We start from the raw sequence: 13,475 nt of genomic DNA on the forward strand, positions 1-13,475 counted from the left end.
GGATGAGGCGGGTTGACAAGCTGCATGATCTCCCTCTCATTTCCACTTCCTTTGTAGTCTGCTATCATCAAAGGCTGCCGCGACGCTCTGCGCGCACTCGCCTGGGAGCGCGCACGGCGGAGGTCTGCCTGGTCAAGTTTCTGTAACGAAGAGAGAACCGGAAGTTGGATTTCTCGACTTAAGAATAAAATACTTTGCTCGCTTAGTTTGGTTTAAAAATACCAAAGTGGGGTTGTGTGGTGTGATCATTTTTTTGTATCGTGGCAAAAATGCAGGGAAAGAAATTTGTTCAAGAATCACTTCCCTCTTGATTGCAAGTAATTTTTGATTCCGTGAGAATCAAATAGACAAAGTGTGCCTAAGCTGAATGCAAATGTTGTGCTTTGGCTCTTTTTTCTACAAGAAAAAGACTGAGCTATAACTAACAAATGATCGAGGAGAGCAGTGTAAATTGATTAAAATGTTCTATTTAAACTGTCGGATTAGTTAACAGTTGTTGCTCCATTTAGATAAAAACGGCCACTATATTAATCATTATTTCATGTTTGCGTATGCAATGGTATTTGGTGATCTGGTTCCCCATACAAAAAACAAGTGTGTTGTTTGTTGAGGATAAAGTAAAATTTGTGATCATGTTACAACAGGTCTACAATGTAACAACATAAGCTATTAAGAAAACAGCATTCGAAAGATATAGACTTTATATGTTATGATATTAAAATGAGCAGATAACATATGCTTTTTCCATCGTGCAAATAGCTGTGCAAATATGTACATTATAAAAACTATGTCAGGCGGAGCTAGGATTTTTCTAAATCAGGGGACATGAAGGGGCCACAATTTACATTTGTCCTACATCCATGCACAATTCCTGATTCAGTAACGTGCACAATAGTAGCCCAAAGATATTAATTCCCTACAGTCATTACCCCGGTCAAACTGAACCACTGGTCCCCCGATATCCTGTAAACCTGTCTTCCACTGTGTATAGTAAATTCCAAAATTACAAAGCTATTGGAAAATGTTTTTAAGACTATACCTGAGACTGTTGGACTGAAAGTGCCTCACCAGTCAAAACTGTGTGTACTTTGTATCCCTCTAAGACTCATGTTTCTGCTCCAAAAAAAGAAACTCTCTCGGGCTTTTATTTGTACCAGCTACAACCGGAAACGGCCCCTGTAGCCTGGTGTAGCCTGACGGCCGCGGCTCGGCGCACATTCTCCGGCAGCAGCAGCAGTCAGTGAAGGCAGCGGACACGGGGAGCAGCGGACGGCCAGTGTAGCGGATTACTGAACAAACTGTGGACATCTAACACTTTTTCATTTCTCCTGCCGCTGTGCGTCCTGCCCGCTTACAGAGGTGAGCCGCCCGCCGTCTTCTGCTCCACATGAGCGCAAGTCTGCCAACGGAATAAAAGGTGTATTACGTTATCTTTGTAGAGGGAGGGGGCGGTGGTGGTTGGTTGGGGAAGACAGAGCGAGAGTGGGGGGGGAGAGAGGAGGGAGGGGGTGTATCTATTCTGTCTTTTGTGCGGGAGCCGATTTTGCGGTGGTCACCGAGAGCTCCGCTTGTGCTCCGGCTGGGTGTCGGGTTGTTCTCACAAAGACGTGCCCTGTTAACTGTTGTTGATAAGACCGCAAGAAGAACATGGGACCGGGGGCTCCTCGACAGCTTACACCCCCCACCACCACCACCACCACCTCGACGCGTGCCTTTTCTGCTCCGGTCCGAATCCTAACAGCGCTCCTCCCCGAACTCCTTCCAAATATCAGTGATTTTAGACCCTTTCTCTTGCAGACACGTTGTTACGCACTTTACAGCAATACCATCAAAGGCTTTTCACATCATTAGCTGCCACCGTTTAATTCGGTGAACACCCACTGCACCAAACTGCACTCAAATTCAGGCGAATTGAAACTTCCCGTTCAGAGCTGCCAGATATACTCTAAACATAGCACAAACCTTCCTCACTTAAATGGGTGAGTTTAACTAATAGTGCGAAATGAAAAAGTTTAAATGTATTTATTTATCTATTTACCCACAAAAGACTGAAGTGAAATAAAGAATGTTTGTCTTCAAGCAAGCAGCATTTTGCTAATTGCCCAGCAATAACGGAATTTGACAAAATATTCTCCTCACATAACAATGTGGGGACTCTCCCTCTGTGGGGTGGGATATTCTATCAGGTCTGCTCACTAACACAAAGACTCTTTTACTGAGGTTGGTAGTTGTGGTTGAGGTGTTTTTGACGGTTTCACACCTGAAGGGGTAATAAAACACACATTTGCCCCATCTCTGGAGGCAGGAGCCCAGGGCGACACAGTATACTGCTGTGTACACCTGACACCCGGAGACGCATCGTTTCGCACACAGTAATCATTTTCTAGTTTTATTGACTTTGATTATTGACCTTTACAGTACAAGTCACATTCACCCATTTACAAACATGTATGCATTTGTCTATCACACGTCATTTACGCACAGCTGACACAGCCGTCGGGGGCAATTTAGGATTCAATGTCTTGCCCAAGGACACTTCAGCTTGTGGACTGGAGCCGGGGGATTGAACCACCTTCCCCTGCTTAGTGGACAATCCGCTTCCTTCTAAGTCACAGCGGCCCAGCGCACCATGAGAGGGACTCCATTCCCCAGAACACACGGGAGTCCTAACCTTTGGAATGATGCCCCATGTGTGCTATCCTAACCCACATAATCCCCCCCCAATTATCCCCCATATCAACTCACCACCAAATGCAGTTAATTGCATCAGATAGCGCTCATGCAGTGGCTGTTAGTCAATAGTCAGAGGCAGAGTGAGCTTGCCAAAGCCGCTGTCATGTTTATCGAACAGTCTGTCCTCACTTCTGCCCAATTTCATATTCATCTCCGTGAAAACGCCCTCACATTTGCTCAACTGTGTCGTCCATTAATCATACGGCCGGACCTGGCATTGTAAATATAGGCCTTCACCTTGAGGTCCACGTGCACACACGCACACACACATGCACAGAGAGAGAGAGAGGGAGACAGAGATGGGGGTATTGATGACCTTCTTTCTGTCTTACATCATTGAGACTTATGACAAACAGATGCTCAACTCAGGTGATGCTGAGGATGGGCAGTAAAAGGTCTGGGGTCTGTGTTTAACATATTACTCAGTACCTCTATAGGTATCCCTGTGGAGCGGCCACTAATGACGGCTTTCATCATTGATTCATCAGTAGTTTATTTTCTGCATTTATGAGTTATTCATCGTGTGGTTCGTAAAATATCAGCTAACGGTGTATTATGCCCCTTAGAAGCTCGAGAGCCCCTGGTGAATTTTATTCTATCAACAATAGGTCTCGTTTGTTTGACCGAAACTAAGGGATATTCGGATTTGATCTCTTAAAACATGAAGAAACCAGAAAATGTTGGATTTTGACAGGCTGGAACCAGGGAATATCTAGTATTCATTTCCTGATCATGGATTAATTGTCAGATTGCCACATCCCAGAACCTCAGTTTAGCAAATCTCCTTTTTTTCCTCTCAGATCGCACAAAGGTGCAGAGAGTCGACTCATTATTGTGCAAATATTCTCTTTTCTTTTGTGAAAACGTGCCCTATTTTTGAATCGATGTGTGTCTTGCCATGTGAGGTTTTTAGCTCTGGGAAATTGTATTTGGTATCTTTTATATACATTAGTGTTTATAAATCAGAGCATGATTCTCTTTGTCAACAAAATAAGCTGCAGTATAATTCTTAATAATATAATCAGCCCTTAGTTTGTTGAATACATGTTCATCCTCCTTATGAAAAACTATACACAACTGATTTGCTACAGTATTAGCAGATGGGGTGATGACATTACCAACACACAAACAAAGACTGATTTAATATAGATTTATGCAGTAAAAAAATGTGGGAAAAGCAATACAGAGATTATTAATGGCTTATTAATGACAGCAGTAAGTTAAAATCATGTCAGGGCATTAACATCATCCCTTTTGATTACAGTGGATTCTGTAAGAATTGCAGAAGGTGTGAGAATGGACCCATCCTGATGATGGACTCATCCCTCTGATGAGACGCTCAAAAACCTTTTTTCTTTCCACCGCATGTGCTCTTACGCTGCCTGTGTGTTTGCAGTGTCAGCATGTCCAGTGAGGTGCAGCCGAGGCCGGACGACAGCCCCAACACCAGTGGGGGAAGCTCGGACGCTGAGCAGAGGGAGGCGGCTCCTCCGGAACAGGCGGGCCCCGAGCAGCGGGACCAGACCCAGCCCAAAAAGAAGGAGGCCAAAATCTCCAGCAAGACCGCTGCCAAGCTCTCCACCAGCGCCAAGAGGTAAAGTCGCTGCTCTGGTCATCTTTTACTCTGCGCTCTCTGCTGCCTGCTCGGCCCCAATCGCTTTGTTTCGCCGCTCACCTGCGATTTGCTTATTCTGTCATTATGTGTTTCAGTCCTCGCTGCTGTGCTGAGTATCAGTGGGAACAGTGAGCATTTAACGTGATTTTCTGTGCTTGTACAGACAAATTATGACTCTAGTTCTTTCTCATTTAAGTTATTTATGAACCAAAAATACAGAATATTCCCCCTTCCCTCAATTACTCATAGCAGATTTGCCAGGGAAGAAGAACATTTCTCGGTTTGTGCACTTTCACTTTGTACTGTTTGTAACAGTGTGTAACATGCACAGTGTACACCCTCCTATGTAATGTATGTGCATCTTACTATCTTGATAATGTCCTTTTTAAAATACGTGTGAAATAGTGCATGATTGACTACAGAGCAAGATTTTTTGGTCACATGTGCTTGTCAGATGGAGGTCATTGACATGATTTGTATGATGTGTTATTAAACCACCAGGGATGTCTGTAGTTTTTCCAACCAGCCACACTTGAAGGCCTTCACAGAGATGGGGGCGAGGTATCGTTTCTCATTATAACTGAGCACATTCTCAGTGTGTCTCTCCTGGAACCGTTTTATAATGAAGGGAAAAAGAGAGAGCGTGAGAGAGAAGTTCAAAACCTGTTCTCCTTTCTCATCTCTGCACTGCTGACTGCATGAAATATTTCATCATGTTGGTTTTTTTTGAAAGTTACAGAAATGGTTGGTCTCAGCTCCTCATTTAATGTTGGAAAGGTGACTGGGTGGGGAGGGGGTTTCCAAAGCTACTTGACCATCAGACAAGCAGTTGTAACAGTGTATACTGGCACCGCAGCAGATACTTAGAACTTACTTGTGCCAAAGGTCAGTTCTGTCAGGACAATTTGGCTCTGTTCAGACTTGGTATTAACATATCACCATCCTGAGAGAGTTATGTTTGTCTGTTCACACCTGATATTAAAATGTGTCCTGGATTTGTCTCCCGTGATTGGATCTCACTTCCTCGTCTATATGCAAATAATCACCTACATTATTTGTGTTCCCGAAGATCAAATTATGTTTTTAGCCAGTCTGGCCGTCGTTTTAAGTGCAAATGACACAATCATTTGCGCTGTTTACACCATTTGTGTCATTTGTGAGAGATACAAAATTGGCATCTATCACTTTGTGTTTAATCGCTTGGAAAGTGTGCGTTGGGTTTGTTGTGAACACAGCATAAAGGCCAGACTATGTTGAAACAGACAAATTGTCCAATGTGTCATCTGACTACGTTTGTAACTGCTCCACACAGCCACAATCAGGAAAAGAAAAGTGCTCGTTTGTATGATGTGTTATCTGGCCAAAGGTCTGCTGTTATACAAATTGTTCAGATGTCCACGCTTTCAGAAAATCTTTTCTAGCAGGCGTTCTTAGTGCTGTACTGGTTTATAAACATGATAAGTAGTAGGTAGTAGTTTATATGTTGAAAGAAAAGAGTCTGAGACAGGTCAACCAAGGGTAGTCGTAATGAAAGCATTTTCCTTGCTGTGATTTAAGTTGACTCATCAGCCCAGTATACACTATTAGCTGCATTTCTTTTTTTTTTTTACACAAATGACTTCATTTTAAGCTTTATTGTTACACCAAAGCTATTTTCATTAGACAGAACAATTTGTTTTTACCGTTAATAGTACAGGAGTAAGGACACGCAACACTGATTTATTGAATTTCACCAGCCTCTGAAAGGACCATAATAGCAAACAAAGGCTCACTTTAACAGAAAAACATAGCGCTGCAGAAGTGTCTACATAAATCTGTTACAGTAATTTGAATCAAAGCATGAGATGAGTTCTCTCTCCAGACTGCAGCAACCTGAGGGTGTTAACATTCAGTGCCCAGGCATTGAAGTGGTAAAACAAGAAAGAGCTATCGTCATGAAAAAAAAGAAACTTGAACACAGCAGTTGAGGTGGCTGCTTGCCATCCCCTGTGGCTGACACGTCAATAGCAATGTATTGCAATATTGCCGTTATTGCGACTGCTAGAAGTCAGACCTCCCCTGTTTCCAACACCTTTGTGAAGGGAGTGATTGTTGGAAACAGACCCCCCTCCCCCCCTCAATTCTTATATTGGATCATTCGAGAGAGTTTCGAGAGTTTTGAGACCCTGTTCTACCACATGACAAGCATTAATTGAGGCATATAGACTTTATGGGTTATGTAAAAAACAAATGCCCTTATTTTCCCATCACACTGGGAATATTTGCACAGTTTATTTTAATGGTGTAAAACTATATCCCAACACTACATTTGCCATCATATAGCTAAGTTCTGCGATGACTTTTTTATGTCACAAACTTGCTGGCTCCTATAGGAACACTTTAGAGAAAGACTCTTTATTTGCTCTTGCAAACATTCTGCTCCCGGTATTTCTCCTCTGGCACAAAGGATGTGATGCCTGCGCTTAAACCTCCAGCCACATCTGACAGCAACGACTTCTTATCACCAGAGATGGCTACAACATTAAAGAATAAGGACCTCCAGGGTTACCATTTTATAGGAGGGTTGACAGGCATAGTTGTTATTTAGCTGTTCTCTGTGCTAGTTCATGTTATAAATCACTGGCTGCTACACAAGCCGAAGCTTGTGCATTCCATTATAAAAGATTTGCTCAGATGATATTGACTTATTTTTTGAGGCATGCAGAATGTAATAGTTTGGTGCTTGCAGTGTCTCGAGGGATTATCAAATGCAATGAGCTGTGGAACATTTGAAAAAGTAAGTGTTTGGTTAAAGAGGCCGTGCAGGAGCAGGATGAAGCCACAGTATAAGCAGGGCTTTTCCTGTTGGATTCCCAAGGCCTCATTCATTGCAGAACTCTCCCTAACAGGTCCCCAGCTTCAGCTGTCAAAATGTGCCACCTCAGGAAATATTGCAGATAAAATTACACAGCAAGCATTCATGCTGAGAATGACTCCATAACTGTGGAGATTGTATTACAGGCTCTTTGCAAATATATGTCTTTTTTTCCCTCCTCTCTCCCCAGTGAGTCGTGTGCAGTCATAGCAGCACAGAGGAGATTTTAAAGGAAAATCCATGGACACTCATGAAGTGTGGTAATTGACTATTTGCACATTCATTTCTTTAGCTGATTTTCTATTGTTACAGGGATTTTTTACATTTCCCAGAAGCAGTTTAGTTCCTGTTGTAAACCTGCCGGTTTGCTCGGTCTGTGGTGATGCTGGTTACAGCTTTTTTTATGTGAAGCTGTAATAGTGACCTGCAGTAATAAAGCCGCAGCAATAAAGACCTGCTGCTGGACTCAGTCCACAGACGCCTGAAGCTGCACCACCACTGCTGCACAAAGAGCTGTTCACCTGTTTAGTCAAAGTACGGTGAAGCTGGACTCGCTCTGCGCAGAACCCAGAACTGGAGAATCAGTTGTTATTGCCTTTGTCGTAAATGCCCCCATTGTTTTGAACATGCTGTTGTCGTGATCAACAACATCACTTATGTTAATGAGTTCAACCGCCACTGCTACAGAGCACTGGTCATCTGTTTATTCAAATATTGAAAGTATTGCACGTACACAATAATGACACCAAATTCAACACTGGACGTCATGGGTCCTGAACAAAACATGCCAAGTGTGAAGCTAATGATCGATTCTAGTGATATCTTTTACATTCACTTAAGGACACACTGAGCTTTCTGGAATTTAGAGAGATTAGATAGATACAGACAAATCTGTCACACACTTTGTTCACAAGACAACATATATATTTAACACAATATGCCTACAGTGAGTGAACCATGAAGCAGTTGCAATGTTGGACAAGGGGACATTGTGTCCATCCATTTTTCGAGTTTCTGAGAACAGATCCCATAACCACTCCAGGTTGTGATTGACCAGCTCTGCGGAGATGAGAAAGCATGTGGTTACTGTTGTTATACTGATCTCTGTCTCATGATTCTTTTTTTTTGTTACCTCTGCTGAAGAGGTTATGTTTCTGTCTGCGTTTGTTTGTCTGCCTGTTAGTTTGCAGGATTACACAAACAGATTACCATGAAACCTGGTGGATGGGTGTGGTGTGGTTCAGGGAAGAACCTATTAAAGTTTGGTGCCAATCTAGGAATTATTTTTTACTGCAACATTGCGAGACACTGAGAATAGATCATGGATCTTGTTTGAAAAAATCTGGCATATTTAGGGGACTGATTTTTATGAGTGTTTGCAAGTTGGTGCAGATCCAAATACAAATCTAGATCTATTAGATTTAAATGTGGTTTCATAAGGGGACTCTTGGGCCTTGGTGGAGGTATGAGCTTTACTGGGTGACCTCCTGGTTCCAGATGAAGTGGTATTGGTTCCATAATACATCAATTGTTTTTATTCTTTTGTTGCTGTTAATTGTACATCAGAAACATGTACAAGAAAATTAGGTTCTCCAGCTCTACAAATTTGTACAAGGATGGTTCCATCCGCATGCCTGTGGTTCCCAGGGAAACAGATGGTAATTAAGATCTTATAGTACCTTCATCTCAAAATGAGAAACCGTGAAAATCTGAAGCTAATTATTCTGTAATATGGAGTGAGTTTGTTCCTCTAATGTTCATGCTATAACTGTGTTCACATTGCCTTGATACTTAAACTCCTCCTGCAGACACATTCAGTGCATTTTTTCCCTCAGTGTAAATAGCATTTCAACACATTTGCAGTAAGAGTTTAGTGTAATGTCAGTAAGCATCACATTGCTGTCGCAAAACCGTTCATTGCCACGTCGATGCAGAAACAATACATCATGTCATTCCTTCTCCCTCTCTCTCGCAATAGCAAATGTTTTTTTATGAGCCCGCTAACAAACAGCTGAGTGAACAGACTGCAGGATCAATAAGAGTAGTCAATTATTTCCTTTTTTCCTTCTTTCTTATTATTGCATCCTTGAGCATTTTGAGTTATAGCAGGGAACTGTGAAAATAAGACACAAAGGGAATAGAAGGGGGGGGTAAATGGGAATAAAAGAAAATCTCTCAAGGTCTTTCTCAGCACAGAATATGCCGTGTTTGATCTTGTGTCCTTGCCAACTTGGCAATTTGGATTCTGGAGTCCAGACTTATACCAAGGGCCTTTTAGTACCTACTCTGAGCTCTTGATCCCACCTTGTGATCTTCATCAGTAGATAGAGTTTGCCCAGTTCCTCTTCAGCAAACCGACGTGGACGACCAGCCCCTGAAGGGCTCAGAAACCTGGAAAGTTGCACATCAAAAACCGCCATCACTCCATTTCTGCCCCTCATTTGTGAACAAGACCCGGACATTTAAGCTTAAACATGAAATGCATCAGAGGTGCTGGAGGATGACAGCAGCATTTAAAGCTGATTGGCTGATAGTGAAGTACACCACCTGGCTACAGGATCCTTGTAGGCAAATCACTGGCAAAGTAATGTAATGAATTGAATTAAAGAATGTCTTTTCTATTCATCAAACCTTTTTTTAATGTGCTCAGTGTGGAAAAACAGCCAACATCTTCCTGATAGCATGATGGCTGAGACAGCACGGTGATCAGCAGCAAAATTAATTTACCCTGATATATCAGATACGATTCCGTTATCCGACATGGCCTTTTGACATCAATATCAATTTATGCTCACGTGGGATAGAAAATGGCAAATACTCAGCCACGCATCCCCGTGTTGATCTTGTGTGACAGGACTTATTCCCGTGTTCAGTCACAGGGCTGTGGAGCTCATTAGAAAATCAATGAGGTATTCTGTGTGCACACTCGCAGATTGATTTTACAGTCAGGATTTATACAACTGTGTTGTGTTTTGTGTGCGTGTGTGTTTGAAAGAGTGACTATAACATAGATCTTCATCTCGTTTCAGAATCCAGAAGGAGCTAGCAGAGATAACCTTGGACCCACCACCAAATTGCAGGTAGGAGCCTGTTGATTGTGGGTTTTTAAAAAGACCATGTGCTCTGACACCCGAGGCACTTGTGTGTGTGTGTGTTTGTGTGCGTGTGAGCTGTGTGAATGGATTGTGCCGGCTGAGTGAGTCACATGAATGGCGCAGGTAGATCACTGTGCTGTGTTTGCACCGCTGTGTGCTCAGGCTGAAGCATAATGAATGGCCCCTGTAAGCAGTCTGAGACATGAAAAAAGGGTGAGAAAATAAAATAAATAAATACCTGTGCGATTGACCTGATTGGCAGTGTTTACTGTTGTGATCGCTGTAGCAACAGTGTTGTGTTAGCTCACACTCCCTGAGGATGGGAAAGGCCCTCCATTGTGGCTTGACTGGTTTGCATGCTTTATTTTGCTGGCGAGTCGGAGCATGGTGAAAGACAGGGGTGCCTCCTGCCAATCAAGATTTGAGTAATGGCCTTCATTGTGTGGGGCTTTCTGTTGGGTCACCGTTTGTCATCCTCCTTAAACCAAAGACTTTTGGGAGCAGTGTTGGGAGTGCGAGGAGGAGGAGGAGGGGAGGGGTCGCAGGCAGCGAGCAGTAAGTTACCAGAGTTCAGACATTTCCTGCAGGGCTGAGAAAGCAGGGAGACTCAGTGATGCATGAAAGCTCTCAGGCAGAGCAGCTGGGTTTTTAGTCACTCCAAACAGTTACCCAATCCAGGGATTTACTGATCCAGCATTTTTCTCTTCCAACACCAACCCTGATGCTTCAACTCAGTGCTTTACAGCTCAAATTTAAAATCTGCCAAAGTTATTGGAATCCGTCTTTTTGTCCACCATCGTTTTAGGGTTTTGCTAATTTTAATTATATTGTTCTAGACTGGGGAAGCACAGTGGTGATTTCCATGTCTCGACTGGGGTCTTTTTGTGTGGAGTTTGCATGTTCTCTACATGTCTGCGTGGGCTTTCTGTGGGTACTCACGATTCCTCCCACAGTACATGCAGATTGGGATCAGGTTAGTTGGAGAATCTTGAACATTGGGTGTAGGTGTGAATGTGAGTGTGATTGGTTGTTTCTGTCTGATCGTTTGTCCTGTGATACTCTAGCGACCTGTCCAGGGTGTACCCCGTCTCTTGGCCAATGTTAGCTAGGATTGGCTCCAGCTTTCCCTGTGACCCTCAAAGGATAAGCAGTACAGATAATGGATGGATGGATGGCCAAGACTGTCGAGACAGATTCTTTTGTTATAGTAACTCGGTTATATTTGTACCATATCCAGGCCCGAGAGCAGATGCCTCTCCAATACATGCCCCATGCACAGGCTGTCTATTCATGTGATAGACACATCTTACAAACACAAAGCACTGAGCTGCTCTGATGAATGGTGATGCATGCAGATGCTCATTGTCCTCTGGGTGTCCACAAAGAATGGCTCAGGCAGAAGGTATGGTATTTAATCAGTGTCTGGACATCACGCGCACATAAACACTATGCTCATGCACGTAATACGATCCTACAGAACAGTATCACATGCACGAGTGAGAGAGCATTCTGCTCTGTGTGCACAAATGAAGTCTCTTGAGCAGGGGACTGTGATGAGGGTGGGCTTGACCCTCCCTACGCGCTCGCCTGCTCAACATGCATTCAGCCCCTTTTGAAGCTTTGGCAGGGACAGGGACTGATGTCTGCTGTTATGATTGGTCTCTTTCTGGCCTGGAGAGAAGCCAGAATCCACGCAACAGAGGCAAAACTGAAAGAAAACCATAACAATACAGATATCTCAGGATATAAAAGAAGAGCCACATGCGTAGAATACACAGACAAAAATCTCAACTTGTAAAGACGAGATAAGAGAGCTTTTGTTGATAAGGGCTGACGCCAGTGTCGATATACTGTGCACAAAAATATGTGGTTTCCACCGCTGCATTTATACATCATGTTCAGTCTCTTGCATGCTCTAGGTGGCACCCCTGTGAACACTCTGAATATTTTGCCCTAGTTGTGAATGTATCTGACCGGGACAATCTCTTGCTCTTCTTCATATTTGAATGGACAATGTCGTGTGGACATTTTCCGGAGTTCATGTCCGAAAATAGCTTAGGTGACAGCTCTGGATGATCCATAGTGACATTTTCACTATAGTCACCATATATTTTTGGATATTGTAAATCGAAATCACATTATGTATACCTGGAATGGTTTTCCATTTTGAATACGTGATATTAACATTATGACCGGTAACAACTGGACCGCAGACACATTATTTGAGAAATCCAGCATGCTGCTTCAGTCTGTGCTAAAGGGAGAGCTGGCATGGCGGGACAGGAGCCGGAACTGGTGTGTGTTATACATCACACCTGTGATTCCATAAAGCTGGCCGTCTGTCTGAAAGAACGCACTGGGGCAGAGTTATTATGATGGCTTTGCTTGTTCCAGTGTAATCAAGCAAAGGCAGCATATAGAGTGGTCTTCCTAACAGCAATGTAGACCCTATCGATCATTTCTGTATGGGGTTTTAATGAGACATCCACTGTTCTAAGTTTCTCTTCCAACATTAGGATTTGGAAACTCACACTGCTTAACAATCTGACGCCAGGCATGTTGGCTAATAAATCAGTATTATGAGCTGGATTGCTGTGGCTCTGAACATTGAGTCAGTTAATGATGTTTCTGAAGGAACTGTATTTAATATGGAGTGCCTCTCTCGGTTTTCTTACTCCAGTTACTCAAAGGTCATCATTAAGATGATGTTACTTTTTCCCTCTCCTTTATCGACTTTAACTAAGCATTTAATGAGGTCTGACATTACTTTCTCCGTACTGTGTTTCAAAAGACCTTAACAACGAGAAATGTGGAACATTTCTATTTGAGAAAACCAGTATAATCACCTCTGGCTCCTTTTGTAAAGGCCTACCATTGCCTTTACTTTGAAACTTGCACTAATTGCAAAGCACATAAAGGAGGTGATGATTAACACATTAAAACGACCTCACTGCTGCAGATGAAGAGTGTAGAGCAGGGGAACTACATTTAATTTGGATGTGGAGCGTCATGTCAGGGCCAAGGTCAGTCAGGGGACGAATCCAGCACATCCAGCAGATAACAACTGTGAATTCCAACTAATCACAGTTTTACACAAACCTGAGATGGACTCATGCATTTAATAAAGAAATGAACCCACAGTTAGCCGCAAGCCTGAACAACCCCTAAGGGATCTACA

General features: G+C 43.0%; 1 protein-coding gene across 1 annotated transcript in view; it reads left to right on the forward strand.

The window, feature by feature from the left end:
• Positions 1-1,207: 1,207 nt before the first annotated feature.
• LOC118124728 (ubiquitin-conjugating enzyme E2 E2) overlaps positions 1,208-13,475 on the forward strand; it is a 59,233-nt gene continuing 46,965 nt past the window's right edge. Inside the window, exons 1-3 of the mRNA XM_035182800.2 lie at positions 1,208-1,359; positions 4,130-4,327; positions 10,232-10,282. Of these exons, the coding sequence (XP_035038691.1) occupies positions 4,137-4,327; positions 10,232-10,282 (242 nt within the window). The 5' untranslated portion in view covers positions 1,208-1,359; positions 4,130-4,136. The remainder of the gene's footprint in view (positions 1,360-4,129; positions 4,328-10,231; positions 10,283-13,475) is intronic.

This window comes from Hippoglossus stenolepis, chromosome 17 (genome assembly GCF_022539355.2).
Source record: "Hippoglossus stenolepis isolate QCI-W04-F060 chromosome 17, HSTE1.2, whole genome shotgun sequence".
NCBI lineage: Eukaryota > Metazoa > Chordata > Actinopteri > Pleuronectiformes > Pleuronectidae > Hippoglossus > Hippoglossus stenolepis.